Source organism: Apaloderma vittatum, unplaced genomic scaffold (assembly GCF_000703405.1).
Source record: "Apaloderma vittatum isolate BGI_N311 unplaced genomic scaffold, ASM70340v1 scaffold8446, whole genome shotgun sequence".
Taxonomy (NCBI): Eukaryota; Metazoa; Chordata; class Aves; order Trogoniformes; family Trogonidae; genus Apaloderma; species Apaloderma vittatum.
Window position 1 is genome coordinate 22,357 of NW_009721209.1, and position 19,719 is coordinate 42,075.

Consider the following 19,719-nt stretch of genomic DNA (forward strand, 5'->3'; position numbering starts at 1 on the left):
TTTGAATGTTTTTTTTCATTATCTATTTTTGGGAAGAGAACAGCAGAAGAAAATTTGATTATAATACTGTTTTTATAAAACGGTGGCCTGATTTGCTGTGTCTTGCAGTACAAAACAATTTCATGCAAGTACTCTACTGCATGAGCCCCTTAACTTGGGGGAGTTGAGGGTTTCTGGTCCTCTGAGAATTGGATGTTGTAAGCACTTAATGTCTTGATCCTGTAAATATATGTATCAGGTAATGTGAATGAACCTGTCACAGTAGTTTATAAAGAGCAATTTCTTAGAATGGCTACTAAATCTTAAACTGGAAATGGCACATGTAAAGCTGTTGGTTTAAAGCAAAATTATTTCTTGCGATAAGGAGTTTTGACATGATTGGGCTGTGATGAGGGTGTTTTGTTTTTTACGTTCAGCAATGCTTTAAGCACCCTTTCACCTCCAAAAAAGTTTGCCACATATATATTTTTATGGAACTTGTGGTTTTTTTCATATTCTGTATAAATTAGAGTGACTCGGAGTCATCATTAATACAATCTAAGCGTAGACTGCATAGACGGAAATATCCCAATTACCGAACACGGAATAACATTGAAGAGCTGGAGTCTTCTGATGAAGACAAAGATAACTGTTTTGGCTTGATAGAGCAAGTAAGTTCTATTCAGAGTTCTGTATTTAGAACTTGAGTGCTTCAACAAGTGAAATGTTCATTTGAATGTGCTTTTAAAACAAAGAAGCAAACTGAAAAAAAATGTTACCAGGAAAAATATTTCTGTAAGCATTGTTATTGTTAGCGCTTCTCAAACCTAGTTACATGTTGCTTTAGTAACAGTAGTCTATCTTGTCATGTTATAAACGACTGAACTATTTTTGCTGAGAATCTTCTAAACTATATCCATTGATAGGCAATACTGAGGTTGGCTTACAGTGAAGTTTGGATTTTAGATGTGTTTTGCTGTTTCATTAATAAAGCATTGTTACAGCCTGGTAACACAGTTCTTACCCAGAGTCCTGGCTCGGGGTGAAACAGGGCTTAGTGGGTAGCAGGAGCTTTTGACTATTGTGTTATCAGATGCTGTAAATCAATGATGGGTCTACTTGGACTGCAGTTGTCTTGCCTTGCATGCAAAGAAATAGTCTCAAACTGGGAAAGGGAGAAGATGTGAAAGGAGTAGAGAAGGTCAGACTTGTTGGACTAGGTGCTTACCTGGTTAAGAAAGAACGATAAAATGGGGGTTCTTCAGGATATGAGACAATTTTGTAATTAAGATGAGAAATGATGTTCTTTGGAAATGGACTCTCCTCTCCTAGCCTCTTAGTAAAGAATTCCCGTGTGTTTAAAAACTTCAAGGAAAAGTTCAGGTTTTTCTTATTTTGGGAATAGAGTGGAAGGAGGGTTGACAGACTTCTGGCACCTGAAAATTCAGTGCATGCAAAGCAAATAGTTATGCTCACTGTCCTGTGAGCACTTTAATATTTAAGTGGCGTTAGATCTAATAATACTGTAGCTACTAGCACCCTTAAGAAGCCAAGCGTTGATGTAAATGGGCTTTTTTTTTTTTGTTTAATCTTACAAATGTTAGGATAAAAGTGAAGAACTGACTGACTGAGCATTGTCCATAGTGTACAAAGTATGAACAGGTCTTAGGGGGAAGACTGTTTAATTTGGTAGTCTGAAAACAACAAAGTTCAACTAATTTAAACAGTATTGAACTTGAAGCTGCAAGTTAAATCTAGTTTTCTTACTTTATAAGTTCTTTTTTTTTCCTTGACGACATGTAACGTGAGACATAAGCAGTGTATTATACTTAGACATTTTAATTATGGAAAACACATGTAAAACATGAATGTTGAGCAACAATCAGGAAATCACTTCTTAAGCTGTAGTATATTTTGATGTATCTTCACTATTTAATTTTGCGTTTAAGTATATACATGAGTACAGCCAGTTAGTACTTGGTCAATCAGTTGATACTAAAATCAGAAAAGTCACTGATTCTGACTTGCATAACTAATGAAAAAAAACAAAACAAAACAACAAAATGTGCAATTGCTACTTCTGTAAGAAAATATAGTCGTGTGCAGATGAGAGATGCAATAGTCTTCCTTGATTTGTTCCTTTTGTAATTTAAATTCTTCCTTTGCATTCTAGTGAAACAGATTTTATTGTGTACTTTACATGACCTAATTACCGCATCGTGAGTCTGGAATTTGAAGGAATCAGAATTCCTTGTCACATTGTTCTGATAACAACATAGGAACTTACTCTTAGACTAGGTAGGGGGACAGAAATGTTGCTTTGTGGACAATGACTACAGCAGGTGGGTCCGCATGGGGCTAATAAAATGTAAGGGAATATACTGAAGTTAGTGTTTACTAGGGCTCTCCTGAAGTCAATAGAGGAAGTTGAAATCAGCTACAAAGAATGACTTTCCATTTGAACAACTATTTGCACCAGATTTCTTCCTAACTTGATAATACACAGACATGAATGGAGAATGTATTTCATGTTTCAAACCCCTAAAATATGTGCTGTGAGAAAATTTTGGCTTGACCTTGCATGTTTTTACATTCAGGAAGCTGAAGAGAGTGAGGGCTCGGGCTCATCTGATGAAGAGGAGGAGTGGAGAAGTGACAAGAAAAGCAACAGTAATAGTTCCAGGTAAAAGCAAACAAATAAATCCCAGCTTTTTTACTGTAATGAGTTTTACTTGAATTTTGGCAAGCCAGAAGTTGTATGGAAGTTCTATTGTGCTTTGTATGTAATAATGTCTTGTTGACTACTGTACCCACACGTTGTTATTAGTGTTCCATTTCTTCAAAACATTTCTGTCTTTGAATGTAGTTTCTAGTCCTTTTACTTCTTTGCTATGTGGCAAGGGGAGAGAAGATAATCTGTACATTTTTATAGTGTGTTCTGTTGGGGTTTTGAGGGATGATGGATTTTGCTTTGTTTGGTGTATGTTTTTGTTTGTTTTTTTTTTAAATAATGCAGCAATTGTCAGTTGCTTGCTCTTACAAAAAAAAATGTTTGGTTAAAAGAATACCTTAATTCAGAAGTTATCTATAACTTTTTAATCATTTTACTGTGGCTTTTTTAGATGTTCTTTCTAGAATTCTATAGTAGTTAGCACTGAAAGAGGAAGAGAGAAAGCAAATATGTACCTGTGGGAATTGTGTAACTGTCATTAAAGAATTTAAGTAATGTTTGGATAGCATGTTCTTTAGGGAGACCTCTTAACTAGTCCACTTTCTTGAAAATTACTCATTTTGGAATTCACTAGGCTTGAGGGTTTTTCTTTTTTTTAAAAAAAAGCTTTGAATTATTGTGGACCCAGAAAATTAAGTTAAACATCAAGTGAAGTAGTTGTTAAAACATGTCAAAGTCAAGTTGATAGTGCTTTCAGCAACAATCTATATCTGCAGATATTTTTCCAAGAGAATTTAGCATTCTGAAATACTGGCAGCTTGGTTCTGTATTTTAATTTTCCCTCACTCCAACTGCTGTGGACAGTGATTCTTCAAGCACATACTCCGACTGGATCGCTGATGCAGGGATTAACCTCCAGCCGCCCGTACGGACTTCGCGACGGAAAGCTGTCAGATATTGCAGTACTTCAGAAGACGAAGTATCAGTAGAGAAATCATCTCCTCCAAAGAAAAGAAGACAAAAAAGGAGAAAAAAGCCTGAACCAAAAAAACAGGAGGAGGTACACAGTTAATTTCTTCCATTCATTCTGATCAATTCCTCTCAGGGTTTTAGACCTCTTCACTGGGAAATGTTCAAGTAATTGTCATTGCCATTGGACAAGGGTAATGGTATCACTGCATAGTGTACCCTTAATTAATTTGAAACCATCACAGAGGCAAGGTATGTGATGATTTGTATGGAAGAACTTGTGTTCCAGGAACATAATTTTCACTTTTCACATAAAAATCATTCTGAAAATTGCTGGTATCAAACAGGAAGTGCGATTAATTAATAACTGTACAAACCATTAAATTAAAACCCTGTTAAACTGTCTGATATTAAGTAACATATGCTTTTGAAAACTATGGGGATATAGTCACTGTATTTACAGTGACTGTTTATACTTGGGTCAAATATTTTATTTTTTCTAAGTTAACAATAATTACTCTTTTTCAAATTACAAGAATTTTTATGTTAGTTTTAAAAATTATCTTTTTTTTTAAGTTACAATAACTATTATTTGCGGTTTCCTACCATAAAGGGGCAAGCAAATTTAATTTTTTTAATGCTTGGTTTAATTATGGTATGTTTTTCGCTTCATGCTCCATTTCACTTTCTTCCAAATATTCTCAGAATTATATTTTTGGATATTTGCTGTGCAACATCTTTCATAATTTCTCATCTTCAGATAGTTTCTTGCAGGTTGATAGATTCTTAATTTGGCACTGAGGTTGCCATATAAATTATGAAACTTTGTTTCTCTTGAGACCTGCATAGTAGTAATCTTGCTCACTCAAATCTTCATATAGGAAAGGAATGCTTAATATTACTACTGCTACAAATGCAGTTACAACTTGAATTTTGCTAAGATGTTTTGGTAATGTATATTAGTCTCCTATAAGTTAAGCTTTTGACTGGCAAGTTAAAGCGTAGGTGTGTTAATGGCGTGTCAGTGATACGTCCTTCATGTCTGATTTTGTTGTCTCTTAAATGTGAAGGCTAATGCTCCAACACAGCCAGTCAATATGGAGTTGTCATATGATTGGCATCCTCCCGTTTGGATAACAGACACGGCTCTTCGAAGATCCCCTTTTGTTCCTCAGATGGGCGATGAGGTAAGGCTATTGGTTAAAATCTTTCAGTACTTGTGTTAACATTATTATACTTACTTAAATATAGGATAACAATTACTGTTTGGGTTTGTTTTGCTGTTTTTTCGTTTTTTAGGTAATATATTTCCGACAAGGACATGAAGCTTACATTGAAGCAGTTAGAAGAAATAACATTTATGAACTGAATCCACACAAGGAGCCATGGAGAAAAGTAGTCCTTCGGGTAGGTCTGCACTGAAGATACTGCGGATTCAATACTAGTAGTCTGTGAATGACAAGTTGTATTACACTGTTCACAAAACATGTGTTTTGTGAGGTTATGCCATTTCCCATCATGTTTCCCTATGGAAACAGTAGAGGAAGGTGTCTTCAGTTACCAGAGTATCTTCAGAGTTACAAAGCCTGAATACAAATAGCTGTGGTAAAATTGCCAAATCTGACAAACTATCTTCCACTGAAATCAATATTTTTCGCTTTTTGGATGTGGGTACAATTCACGTGCTTGGTTAACTAATGTTAAATTAACAGTTCTACACATAGTTCAGAAGGTAATACTTGCTGAAAATGTCTTACCTGTAGGATCAGGAATTGGTAAAGGTTGTTGGCATTAGATACGAAGTTGGTCCTCCTACGTTGTGTTGCCTCAAGCTTGCCTTTATAGATCATGCCACTGGAAAACATACAGACAAATCATTTTCCATCAGGTATGTGCATCTTTATTTTTCTGCAAAGTATTTAAAAATATGTTTCTTTTTAAGCTTCTTCCTAAAGCTGAAAGGTGCACACATGAAAGGTTTTTGTTGTTTTTTTTAATCTAGATACCATGATATGCCAGATGTTATCGACTTCCTCATATTGCGGCAGTTCTATGATGAAGCACGGCAGAGGAACTGGCAAGCTTGTAAGTGTGTTTTCTAGGCATTTCACTAAAGAGTTTTGAAATCAAACATTTGTCCTTGGCTAATTGCTGAATATGCTAGATGCTGCTTACTAGTAACCTCAGAGGTCCTTTTGGCCATTAGAAATGTGAGCCTGCTTGCTGCTGTGCTAAGCATTTTGAAGGGGTTGCTGTAGATCTAAGATACAGTCTTCAAAACTTAGGTTGAGACTCTAGTGTTCCGTTTTCTTATTTTATAGCTAAATACCAATCTTACTTCAGTTTTTAGCATTTGCACAGATTTTCTCCATAATAAGTTGTCTCATATTTTATTATCGGTGAGTTTAGAACTTTAAACTGAAATACATTAATCAAAAGTTTTTCTGATTGCATGTAGAAGCAGCATAGCTGAGTAACTTTTCTTAGTAAAATTTCTGAGCAGACTTCTTTTGCTCTAGCTGATAGGTTCCGTTCCATTATTGATGATGCATGGTGGTTTGGAACAGTATTGGGTCAAGAACCCTATCAGCCTCAATATCCAGACAGTCACTTTCAGTGTTACAGTGTTAAGTAAGTATAAAAAGATTTTACATTTCCAATGTTAGTAGTGTGAATTGCCTCTTTACATGGCTTATTCGTATGAGAGTATATATATATTGTCCAAATAATTTTACTGGTTGTGTTATCACTTCTTATTGTTTTCAAGTTATTTATCTAGCACAACATGAGTATGTAATTACTTGTGGCAACTTCTTAGTGAGTATTAGTATGGTAAAAGAAGTTATTGACCTTTTTCACATTTGCGAATAGTTTTCTGTAATGACAAGTGCTGAATCTCTTCCACAAAGCAAGTAATGCAATTTCCAGTGTATGTTATTACTCTTCTTCACTGATAATTGGTTTTGGATAGAGCATGCTGAATCTCTTCTGTTGTTGCTGACCTCATGATCCTTATGCTTCAAGCTCTCACGCTTCTGTCTTTTGCATTATAGTCCACAGGACCAAGTACACATATGAGACAATCTCCTGCTGTCACTTGAGGCTCTTGTAGAGGATGTTTCCAAATGTTGCTTTCTCTTCATGTTTGGCACGTGAATGTGAGGACTGAACCTGAGTCTCTTCTCTGCCTAGTGGTATTCCTCCATATTCCCTATTGTGTAGATCCCACTTGCAGTTTCACCTTATGACTTCCTCCTTGGGTGGAGTTTAGCTAGGTAACTGGAGGGTAATGCTAACCCTGTGTTATCTTTAGCAGACAAATCCCTTTGACCAATCTACTTGTCAGGAGGTCATACTGCACAGATGAAGGTATATCAAGTGCATTGTTCAAAATGTGCCAAATTGAGCAAGGGTATTAGAGTAGAAAAAAATAGCTGCTTACAACAAGAAACACCAGGAACATCTGAGTCAAACTGGTAATAAAATAGTTGGACCCATACCTCCTTTACCGAAGTGTGTTGTGAAAAATGACTCACTACTACCTCCCGTGACAGTGGTGTTCCTGTGCACTTTCTTTCATGTCAACAAAAGAAGTCCTTCACTCAAAGGAAAAGAAAGATGAACAAAGTTAACTTTGGATGTTGGTGTTCAGAATCAGCGTATTGTCGTTGTCCTGCCCTGCCCTGTCCAAGTTGTCTGAATAATTCTGGGATCTTGCTTGCTTTGCATTTCCTCAGCAAGGGAGGACTGTAAGGAGAATAATCACTGAATGCATAATACTCTTGTTTTTATCATGACCAGAGATTATTCCCATGTCTTTTACAGTATGTTTGGTATTCAGAATTTCATTGTTGAGGGCTTTTTCTTGCCCCCTTACTCACAGACTTCTGAACCTGTCATTCCAAGAAAGGAAGTACATGTAGGTAATAGGCGGTTCTGTGAGACTGCCAAGATTATGTTAGGCATTTTGGTTCCTTGTCAAATCTACTTGACTTGTCATATATCCCATTGATTTTCCTTAGTGGGAAGTTGTGAGCTACTTCCAGCTTGAAGCTCTTGCCTGTCTTTTTGTCAAGTCAATTTTCACTTTGGCTTCCACAGCTGCAGTTAGCAAATGGGCACTCTTGATGTGCTGTAAATAAAGCAGCATCAGCATTAAACCTCTACAGTAGATCAGGTGACCATAAAGGACTTCATGTTCTTGAGAGCAATAAAGCAAGACTGCTCTACATACAAAGGATCTGACAGGATGTGTGTTTATTTGTTTTTTCTTTCTGGCAGTTGCTCAGTCATCCACAAGACTATCTGTACCTTAATTTCTTTCCCACATTTTATACTCCTTCGGACTTCAGAAACCTTGTTTTGTAAAATGATGTACAGAGTAAAAATCCACTGAGTTCCAGATACCAGTATGACAAATACAACTAAATCTTATTTCAGAGTACTAAATTTGATGTGTTTGATAGCTCAAACTCTTTGATATGCTGCCATGAGAAATATATGTTAACTTCCATGTGTTACATCTTTCATATGTTTTATTGGTACCACAATCGTTCCTTAAGAGTAAGGTTAGATGGGGTTTTTGGTTGTTTTCTTGGCCAGTTCAAAATCAAGTTTCCAGTTATGAAAAAGATCTTACAGCAGATTTCCTAGACTGCCGTTCTTCTGTGAACATTAAAGGATATTTCAGTATTTTAATCCACTTGCCTTTAACAGAGGAAAGTCTAGAGCTGCTTTGAAATTAACTGAATAATTGAATAGGTAAGGAATGCAGTGCTCTTTAAAGAGCCCTTTCAAAAGACAGCTCTAAAAACTTGTGCTGCTTTTGTAGAGCATGTCACTCTCTCCTACCTTGACTCACAAACAGCTCTTCTAAAGAAGATTTATAAGATATGTATATGAAAATGTCTGGAGTGTTTTGCAGGTATAGCTAAGTTTTGCGACTTGACTGGGTCCTTAGCTCTTTGTAAATATGATCATTTGTTCAAGAATCTCAAGTCTTGTCTACCCAAAAATCTGCATGTGGTTCAAATTTGTGTTTGCATGCTTTATACATGCGATAAAAAAGGATTTTTAAATACACTTCATTTTATATCCATTTAAATGGAAAAACAACCTAAACACAAATGGTAGTGACTGTCTTGCAAAAACTGCAATATGCTGTCTCTCTTCTTCACTCAGGATTTTGGTTGTAGTGCTTTTTAGATGGCAGATTTTTTTTTTTTTCTAATGTGGCTGAGTTTGAGCATGTGCAGTTGTTGTTTGCCACTTCAGAGACAGAAGAGCTTTACTGGAATAGAAGTGCTTTTAATTTTATACCAGAAACAACCTTTGAAAGCTGGCTGCAGAACACTCGGTGATGGGGAGTGTGGGTAACCATATTTGAATGAGGTAAAGGGCACTAATTGACACGTAAGTTAATTGAAAGTTTTATTGGCAACCAGGTTGTTGTGTACTTACAAATTGTCTCAGATTATCAGCATCACTGCTCTATATATAATAAGTAAATAGAAGCTGTGTAAATTGAATGTGTTGTTATTTTATTGGCTGAACAAAAACAGATATTTCTGTGGAAGCAGCTTTATATATTATGTAGTTACACTACCTGGATGAGTGGAGCTTAAGAGCTAATGGGACTTAAGCTATACTGAAATGTATTGATAGTCTTCCATGCAATATCATGAAGTAGTATATGCATTTATGAATACAAACAACTTCTGAAGTATTGTACGTTAACCGGGGAAGAGAACTAAGTAGATGAGCCTTCAGAACTGTTAGTTTATAAACATCAAACAGCGTGAATGTGGATGGATCAGAGTTTTTCTAAGTGGATGCGTAATCCAAAGTAATGGGAGGGTGCTCTTATCTGATCAGAGTTTTAGTTACAAAATATTAGGAGGGTGATCATCTCAATCTTCAAGAGGTACTGGACCAAATACCTGAGTTTATTAAGTTATAAGAACTAGATGGCATTCACTCAGGTATCTGAAGAACTCCAATATGAAACTTGTGGCAAAGTTGCAAACCACAGTATAACTGGACTCTGTACTAGAGGACTGGGAGATTGCTGTTGTAACTTCTGCCAACAGAAAGTGCTCTGAAGGGAAATCAGTGAACTGTAAACTGGTGGCTGATTTGACTTCAGTTTCTGGTATATGACTATAATAAATACTATTGAGCATAAGGATAAACCGAGCTACAGGGTAGAGCCAGCACTGCATCTGTATGGGGAAGTTTTGCGTATCTGTCCCTTTTAAAATTCTGTGATTTTTTTAAGTAAGTGTATGAATAAAGCAGACAGAATATATTTGGATTTTTCTTTTTTCTAAGAAGCTCTTGACATGATTTCTTTACAAGACATTTTAAAGAAAATGAGATGACATAGGATTGGAGCAAATACTTCTATGTGTTGAAAATTGTTTAAAGGATAGGATACAAAAGAGTGGTTCCTGACAATCATATTTCTGATTAGAGTAGTGAGATCTCCCAGGAATTGGTGCTAGGACCAGCTTTACTCAGTATTCTTCTAAGCCTCTAGGAGGGTGCAAACAGCGAAATTATTCAAGGTCTGTAAATATTGAAAGTTATTCAAGTAGTAGTCATATATCACCCTAAAGGTGAGGACTTCCAGAAGGACTTTATGAAACTGATTGGTTATAAAAGTGCCAGATAATTTTCAGTGCAGATACATGTTTGGTAGCACATCTGAGGGAACAATAGTCTTATTTATGCTTATGTGACATTGTGCTCAGTAGTAGGTTCATCTGAAAAGAGAACTGTTGAGATAGTCCTTGACAGTTCTCAAAACGTCAGCTGCGTGTGCAGTGGCAGCTGCAAAACCCAACAAGGTGTTGGTCACTGTCAGAAAGGATATCAAGGACAAAACGCTATTGCACACTGCTTTCTAGCAGTGTGGAATGCTGATACCATGATGTATTTTGGGTCTCAGCATCTAAAGGAATGACTCTGGGAAGGTTATAGAGAGAGGAAGCTAAAATGGTTAAGACTATGTAGCAGGTGCTTTATGGGCTAAGACTAAAGAAAATGTGACCCTTCAGATGGGAAAGGGTGAAAGGGTTGCGTTCACAGTTCTCAAATCACAAAGGTGGTAGTCAAGGTGAATAGAGAATTATTATTCACCAAATTCTGTAATGACAGAGCTAAAGACCATGTTGAAATCTGTAGGGGATTTGTTTAGAAGAGTTTAGGGTTGTGGTTTGTTTGTTTGTTTGGGTTTTTTTCCTAACATTGGGGGTAGTGAGCTTTGGAAATACTTCTACACAGGAGGCTGTGAAAACAGTGTTATCAGGTTCAAAAAAGTATTAGACAAAAATAAATAAATACTGAAGGAAATAGGTTGGAATGTATTCACGAACATGTGTAAAGGAATACAGTGATCATGAATGCTGGAAGGACAAGTAGAATGACTTGTACCAGTATCATAGGGTCTCTGTAAGTAACATCTACCAATAATAGTTTCAAATGCATAAATTACTGGTCTAGCCGGATCAGTAGGGCGTTAAACTCATCCATTAGGCATTTCTTGTCTTTGAAGTACCAAAATTCGTTGATATTTTTTGTGTTGTTAAAAACACGTAAACATCTGCTCAAATGTGACAGGGTTTGGAGAGGTCTAAATCACGTGTATTTTGGTTTGTGGGTTGTTTGGGTTTTTTTTTTTTTAGCAAAAAAATTCCTCTCTTGTGTGGGTTTTTTTTTCCCCTAATATTTTGTCCTTGGTGTTGCTTTCTCATTTTTTTCAAGTGTATGGCTTATTTTTCTTCTGCAGATTCTTCATAGAGACTTTGTAAAATTTATTTTTATGTTGGATAAGTTGCATATAGCCAAAATCAGGAGCACAATTTTAAGTGGAAATTGATTATTAAGAACTTTTCTGGTTTGCACTGTGACAACTGATTGCTAGCTAATGCTTTTGTTTACATGCGTGTTTATACAGTATATTGTATTAATACCTAAAAATACTTGTAATTATTTAAATATGCTTGGAGGAAATACTTCTGAATCAAAACAATTTCAAATTATTTTGTGTTTTGTTTTGTGTTTTTTTTTCACTCGGCGAATCAGATGGGACAATGGTGAAATTGAAAAGCTTAGCCCGTGGGACATGGAACCAGTTCCTGATAATGGTAGGTAGAAACTCACTTGATAAAGCAGTTTAATGTGCTTTTCCACTCTTACCAGTTCCTTTGTTTCATGCAGGTAGTGGACCTTAGGTGATTCCTATTTTTCTTGTGACTTGAGTACAGTATCCATTGTGCATATCTGCTTAACAGGTGGAACTGATACAGTAATAGTTATCCTTTAAATTACAGAGAATGTCAGCAGGGTGCTTTTGTGCATTTAGGCAAGAAAGTTCTTAAAGACAGTCTAGCTTCCAACTGGTGAAATACCATGCGTATAGCTATTTTATTATTTTTCCCTTTGCATCAATTTTGCAGGAAATACTTTAAAGATATAGCTCTGACTTATGCAATCAAACCTGCTACTTCTAAATGTCAAGTGTCAAAACATCTGAAGTTTAAAAAAAAGTTTTTTGTAATATATCATAGTATAAGGGTGTGGGGAAAGAACACGTATAAAATAATTTCCACTCAGCAGATCCTTACTGCATCTAATTTAAAACCAGGAATTTATAAAGTTTGCTGGTAAAATCCAAATAAATTGTAAATGAAACAGTTGGATTCCTGGTTTGTCTAAAGCAATTCAGTTTTCCGGTGCATCTCAGTAGCAGCTGGGTGGAGGGAGTGAAATACTGAGAAAGATACACTAATTTTCTAATTAACCTTTGCTAGGAGTTAGCTTGTTCTCAGACACCAGAAAGGCATATGCTGTATTTTTTTTTCTTAAATATGAGTATGTTTTTACCCACGTGGATGTTCTTAGTAGCCACTTGACTGTCTGATCTTGAAAGTGTTAGCTGACTGCTTCACTCGTATCTTGAGATGACAAATTCTGAAAAACAGTCTGAAATCAAAATGTGAAATTGGAATCTTTATACATTCCAGTTTATAGAAAACAAGTAATCAGCAAGACTTTAGTTTTACACACTGGTGTTGTAATGACAGAGATCCTACAGCTGCTAATTTAAAACTCAATAGTATGAAATGTATAAGTCATTCTTGACTGACTATATCAGAGGCAAATTGTAACTTATTTGATCTAAGCTCTTCACATGGCAAAGTAACAACTTCTGTGTTAAGAGCTATGACTTTACTGTAGCAAAACTGGGAAGGGACACATGTACACACACAAAAACACCAGCTAAAAGCTAGTGTGTCTTTTGTGGGCAGTGCCAAAGAGTTAAGAAGAACATCCTGTGAACAAGTCAAGGGTAACTTTTGCAGCAGCCACTAAGCTAGAGGAAGAACAAGAGTTACTTAAAGACAGCTCCTCATTTTCTACCTTTCTTTCCATGCAGAAGATGAACTCTGTAGGGAAGTAAAGCTCTGATAGAAAGGTTTTCTAGAAAGCCTTACTATGTTAGTATAATATAAAATGGGTTAAACATCTTCTTTGATATTTTTTCCTTTCTTCAGTTGAATGACTGAAAGATCAAACTGAAATTCTAACTTGCATTTGCCACTCTTTTGAAATATTTCTTCATCCAGCTTACTAAGATAGGTATATGGGAGAACAGCACTGAAGTTGAACTAACTAGCAGCTCACAACTTTTAATCCGTTACCTTTTGTATCTTGCAAGTGTAAGGGTTTTTTTCTTATGATTGTCACGATACAGCATCAGATGTCACCCTTCTGTCTTGTCGAGGACAGTGCTGTTACAACCAGGTAAAGGTGCATATGGAAGTGAAAGTTCAGTTTTCAGCAGCCTGCTTACTAAACCACTGTTGTTGTGGACTGGCTGTATGTGGACTGTCTGTACGCACACTGTGAGCACTGCAGCCGTCCTTCTGGGGGATTCAGCTTTCTTGTGACCCATTTACTTCTGAAGGCCAGACAATATGGTCATACTATATAGAGAGAGGAGTTTTTATATATGTATGTGTCTATATATTTATATATATAGACACATATATAATAAATATGTGCCAGAAGTTACAACAGTTCGTCTGCGTCATGTGTACAAGGATGCTGCAATGAACACAAAGCAGGGATCTTTACAGGCTCATTGAGGACAGATTTTTGTTTGTTTTAGTCTGTCATTCTGCTTTAGTCGTTACTCTTGCAGGGGAAGATCCCTCTTGAGTGCTTATGCAATGAAATACCAGATACCATGCTGAGTTCTTAACACAATCTGGTGTAAGTGTAGAAGCATCACTGGCTGCTTTCTCTTGGTGTTGTCTTCAGGAAGTTTGGTTGTGGAATTTGTTTCAACTTAAAGATGAGTGAGAAGGATCATGTGAGTGAGTTAGCTCTGTCCCATCAGCTTTTTTTCTATTTTACCCATTTGTTTCTTGAAAAACTGCTTCATCTTTAGTACTATTTCGGTGGATAAAAATACTGTTAGGGCTTTGTTGATGCAATAATAAATAGAGAACTAGAAATTACTTTGGGATATAAAGACTAACCGTGTTCAGCTGAAGGAAAAAGTAACCGTTTTCGTAAATTTTGAAGATCCACTAAAGCTTGAGGGTTTTTTTTCTCTACAGTAGTTGAAGCTGAAATCTATTTTAGAATTTGTATGCAAGGTATTCATGGATTACAGTCATTGTACTGAAAGGATCCCACATCTTTATTGCCTTCCTTTTTAATGGACAGATTATCAGACTCTGATGGAACCTCTTACTGTTAATTTCTAGCTCTAAGCCTACACGCTTTATACTGCCTACCCACAGTGTTCAGTCAGGACCCTTCATAAGCTTGTTCCTTTTCAAGTGCTCAAATGAAATGAAGATCTTGGCTTTCCAGAAACAATGAAAGTGCAGAAATTGCAGAGGTACTAAAAACAATCTGTGGACTTGAGAGGAAAAGATAGCCAGGGCTAATACAACACCTACTTAATCCTTCTGCGTTGGTCAGATGGCATGAGTCTTTGGAAGCATGACACTTCCCACCACTTACTATTTCTGCTAATTCTTACTGCTCTGAAACAATTAATATGCCATGTTCAAAATATTTTTAGAAATGTCCAAAAAAATCATAGCTGTTAATACCAGGAGGGATGTTGCGAAGTATATTGCTCATCTTGCGTCTGTTTAAAGGCTGAGGGCACAAACTGACTCATAAAACTAAGTTATGCTCCTATGAGGTTTAAGGGAGTGCTTTTAAAACAGAAGCATATAAAAACTCTTCCAAGTTTAAGTCTTCTATTAAGTCTAATGCTTAGAGGAAGAGAGGAAAGAGTCTTCTGGAAATTCAGAGCTTCAGAAAAGGCAAATAAAGGGTGTCTTTGTTTCATACATTTTGTGTACTTCTTTTCCCCATAGTCTTAGCTTAAAAGCAAGATTATTTTTTTGCCAATTACGAGCATATAAATGTCAGTACTTAACAGTTTATCTTGTTATTTTGTGTTCTTCTTATCCTTTCCTATTTGCCGTCGCTCCACAGTTGACCAGCCGGAAGAATTAGGAGCTAGTGTTTCTGTGACTTTTGAAGAGGTGGAGAAGCTACTATACAAACCCCAAGAAGGCGAATGGGGGACGAGATCCCGTGATGAAGCGTGTGAACGGATTATCAGTGGTATTGATCAACTCCTGACTCTTGGTGAGCATGTAATCTAAGTTTTAGAGGATTTTTCTACTAAGTTTCATTTATAAGCAGGTCCCTGGAATATCCATAGCATCCTTCAAAAATTCCTTACGATCAAGTATTGTGAACGTTCATACATTTCTATGTTCAGTTTTTGCTGTTTATCTCTACTGAGACTTTTATATTTTTGTACATCATCAGTTTTATTAAGAATTATACATAGTAATTGAACATCCAGCTCAATTGTCATATACAGACAAGCCTTGAAATAGTTTAATTAATCTTGCTGTTTCTTAACAGACATTTCAGCAGCTTTTGCTGGTCCAGTTGACCTGTGCACATATCCCAAGTACTGTACCGTGATTGCTTATCCAACAGACCTGAACACTATTCGGACAAGACTGGCCAACCGATTTTACAGGTTAGTAGAAACAAGGGAGGATGTGGCCTTGAGTTTGTCTGTTCTGAGAAGAGCAAAGTTTGTTTGTTTGTTTGTTTTCTTTTAGTAAGAAAAGCAACTACTCTTTTTATAAACATTCCAAAAACCAATAGTCTGGTACTCGAATTCAGCATTATTAGTGTTTTGTAGCAGGGCTCCAATGCTTGACTACTCCAATGTTATATTAATTTCTATTAAGTTTCTTAGTTCTTAAGGAATTTGGTTCCATCTTTTATTGGTACTGTTTTCAGAATTACAATAAACACTGACTTTCTTTGAGTAATTTGCTATTTGAAATCAGTTAATTTAAAAAAAAAAACCCACAAAGTTACTTCAGTGCTGAAGACTTGGTTCAGATTTTGAAGTGCAGGACTTCCGTTACTTTGAACTTGGAGGAAGTTAAGTTTTTTAGTGTTTCACTTTCAGAAATAGGCTCAAACCCAGAGGTGAAATGTTAAACTATTACCACTGGGTGTTTTAAATGATGAAAACTTACAGGAAGAAACTCAAGCGTAATGATGATAAAATTGTGATTTGTTGGATATGCTGGATATCTATAGCTCTAAAAGAAATACAGGGATGTTCATCTGGAGTTTTATTCAGTATGTCTGTAAATACATACAGAAGAGATATGAATAGTTGTTCCTGCAAGGTATTTGAGGGAAGACAGAAAAGATTAAAGTTGAGATGTCTTTAATAATGTGATTAGACTAAGCTTCTTGTCATTTGCTTTTTTAATTACTTGTGCTTTGTGTTTATTAGTTAAGAATCACTAAGATACTATACAACTTGTGTTCCATTTGACAGGACTTTGTAAAAAACAGCTTCTGATGCTTTGAAAATAAATCTTAAAATTTACAGTGCTGGTTGAATAGTGCTTTTTTTCCTTCCTTTTGAATAAGCTCAATTTTAAGGTTGTTTTTTTTAAAAAAAAAGCATGCATTTTTAAAGAATACAGGGAATCCACAATCCTCAGTATTATTTCAGTGATGTTTTATAGGTTAGTGGTAACAAATGCTAGTACTTGACTAATTCTATTAACTGAATTTGAAGAATGAAACCAAAGTGTGCTGGAATTCCACAAATTTTCTAAAGATGAGTTATCATGAGTGTTGGAAAATGAGTGAGGAAAGATATGCATTGTTGGTTTTGTTTTCTTGAGTGAGCATGTGAAAACTTTGAGGCTGGTCTAATGAGACTTAAAGGACATCTGTTGATGCAGACAGAAAGTTACTAAGATAGAATTTTTGAAGTTTTTAAGCATTTTAGATTAATATTAAAGGTGCAGTGTTGTGGTTGTTTTTTTTAATTTTAAGGAGAATCTCTGCATTGGTTTGGGAAGTAAGGTACATTGAAAGCAATGCTAGGACCTTCAATGAACCTGGGAGTGCTATTGCTAGAGCTGCAAAAAAGATCACTACTCAGCTCCTAAAGTTTATCAAGTAAGTAGTATTTTAATCTAAGTCGTGCTTGAATACTCGTGCTGTTTAATAGTGGGTGGATATAAGTCTCTTAATATCCCTTTGTCAATCCTGCTTCTTTTGATTTCTTGCTGTTTTTCCATACACTCCTAGACAGTTGTATAATACTTAACCCAGAAAATACTTAAATAATCATAATAGAGACATTTTAACTTTTTCCCTTTGTAGCATTCACTGATATTTATAGTATCAAAATATCATTTGACATGAAAGTAGCTCAACCTACTGAGTAAATTCTGTGCTGCATGTCTCGAAGTTCCTGTTGCAGCTTGTCTGTGACTGTTCCATCAAGAGGTTTGTTGTGAAAGCAGTTGGTGTAGGCAGCCTTCCTGCAGGTAGATCAGGCAAGATGGTCCCTTTCAAATCCCTAATGCTTTTTTCACGTTCCTTCTCTGACTTCTTCTGAAATGCCCAGCGTAGTAGTTTTTCAGACTTGACTTTACTTTGTTAATATTTTAATCATCTTTTATTTTGTTCTATTTCACTTAATTCATAGGTACTGTCTTCACTGTCTTCCGGTCTGTGTAGCTTTTGGTTATGGTTGGGTTTAATCTAGGAAACGATAGCTACTTTTTTGCTATGCTAGTAACGGAGCTTTAATTGCATTACAGTGATCAGGACTGTACAAACATTTTTGAACTGTGTAGCACAACAGATGATGAACAAAATTGTCTTGATACTGATCCGGTAAGGTTTTTTTTTGTGGATAATTCCAATAATGCATGCTGTTAAGAAAATACTTCAAATATTTTTGGTAAAATGGCTCAATTTTTTTTTTTAAAGATGTTTGTGTGCATTTATACATTTACATAGCTAATATAAACATTGAATATATTATGAATGTAGGGAATGTTGTGAGGAGGTGCTTTATTAAAGTAATTTTGAGTGTCAGTATTTGTTAAGTATAACAAATACACTTTTTGTATTATGACTCTGTACCATTAACTAGAATTTTTTAGTGGCACCATATTAAGCATGTTACATTTCAAAAGTACATGAATAGCGGTTTTTCATTGTGTTTTACGTTGTATGAATCTGCTTATTGTTAAGGTCAAATAGTCATTTGTATAGTCATAAATGCTGAAAGCTGACAAGTTGTATAACTATTGCAGTGATGCTTTCGTTCTCAGTTCCTTTGAGTACCACAATACAAATGATGCGTCACATCTGTATGCTTCATTGAGAATTTAGTAAAGTACATTTATCTGAAATCTGATGATGGCAAATACTGTTGTCACGCAGTGAATGCTGTCTGCAGTGCTCACGTTTCTTAATAGTGTGTCCAAAACTGCCCAAAATTACGATGTTTTCACATTTTGATTTTTAATTTGGCATTTACGAACAAGACTTAATGAAGTTGCAGAGAAGTTGCTCTCCCTTGCAGGTTACTGTGTAGAAAAACACTGAGTCGTAGTTTGTTTTTTATCTTGCTTTTTCAGCATCACCTTAGTACTTCTACATTGTAAGCTGCTTCTTTTTTTCAAAAGTAACTTCGTCGCAAGATATTTTTTCCTAAACTGAGGACAAGCCAATATCAGAAAGTTTTATATTTATTATCAGTGAATTGAATCACTGATAATCTTTAGTCATTGAGCTTTAAAGCTGATGGGTATCTTTTCATTGCACTTTCTAGTGTTTTTTTTGTTTTGTTTGTATTAAGGACGAAAGTTGGAGTCAGAAATCTTCATTGGTAGCATCTAGGATGTTGCTTTCCAAGTCTCTCAAACACTGTGTTGTATTTTTTCACATGCTTATTTTTCCATCTTACTGAGATAAATTAGAATAAAAATGTATTTTTGTCACAATATCAAACCTAATGATGTTTGGAGCATGCACTATACCTACATTTTTCATAAATAATTTTTTAAGATGATTGATTTTTATTTTTGCAGGATGATGAAAAAAGCATTCCAAGAACATCATATAGAAGAAGAAAAGTAAGTTGGCTATTTTTTACCATATATAACCAAATCAAATCCGACAGGAAAAATTGGTTAACATACTGTATGGAGATTCTGTGGGAGTGATGTTTGGTTTTAAAAAATATCCTAGAAGAGTTTTTTTTTTTATGGTATTAAGGAAGTAAAAACTTTTGCTTAAATTATGTCTTTGTTGTATAAATGCCTCTATACTGGTTCTGTATAGTTGTCTAGGAAAAGTTTGATACCAAAGCTGTTCAGTGTAACAGTTTTCGGTTATCTGTGTGATACTCAAAGCATTATTCAGCTGAGATGCTTAGCAAAAATATTTTGGGTGATGGTTATTATTCAAATCTTAATAATTTGTTATCAGAAGGTATATTTTTGAGTGCCTTATTTAGTTGAAAAATAAACTTGAGGCATTGTAAAACAAAATTTCCAACAAATTATACAATTTTCTTAATAAAGATTAGGGAAAAATCTGCTAATACTATAATGCCCTTTTTCTTACAAAGCAGTTTGGAAATTCATTTTCTGCTGAAGAAATAATTGCAGACAGATTGACAGGCTTAGTTTTTCTTGCTATATTTTAGT

The 19,719-nt window shown here is 35.5% G+C and overlaps 1 protein-coding gene across 1 annotated transcript in view; it reads left to right on the forward strand.

Annotated features, from left to right (window-relative positions):
* The window catches only part of LOC104267170 (bromodomain and WD repeat-containing protein 1-like), a 56,287-nt gene that overhangs the window by 22,315 nt on the left and 14,253 nt on the right, over positions 1-19,719 (forward strand). The window contains exons 19-32 of the mRNA XM_009871287.1: positions 510-650; positions 2,577-2,662; positions 3,515-3,710; positions 4,690-4,806; positions 4,919-5,026; positions 5,383-5,507; positions 5,622-5,704; positions 6,139-6,250; positions 11,705-11,766; positions 15,146-15,301; positions 15,587-15,707; positions 17,042-17,167; positions 17,818-17,893; positions 19,099-19,143. Coding sequence (XP_009869589.1) covers positions 510-650; positions 2,577-2,662; positions 3,515-3,710; positions 4,690-4,806; positions 4,919-5,026; positions 5,383-5,507; positions 5,622-5,704; positions 6,139-6,250; positions 11,705-11,766; positions 15,146-15,301; positions 15,587-15,707; positions 17,042-17,167; positions 17,818-17,893; positions 19,099-19,143 — 1,554 coding nt within the window. The remainder of the gene's footprint in view (positions 1-509; positions 651-2,576; positions 2,663-3,514; positions 3,711-4,689; positions 4,807-4,918; positions 5,027-5,382; positions 5,508-5,621; positions 5,705-6,138; positions 6,251-11,704; positions 11,767-15,145; positions 15,302-15,586; positions 15,708-17,041; positions 17,168-17,817; positions 17,894-19,098; positions 19,144-19,719) is intronic.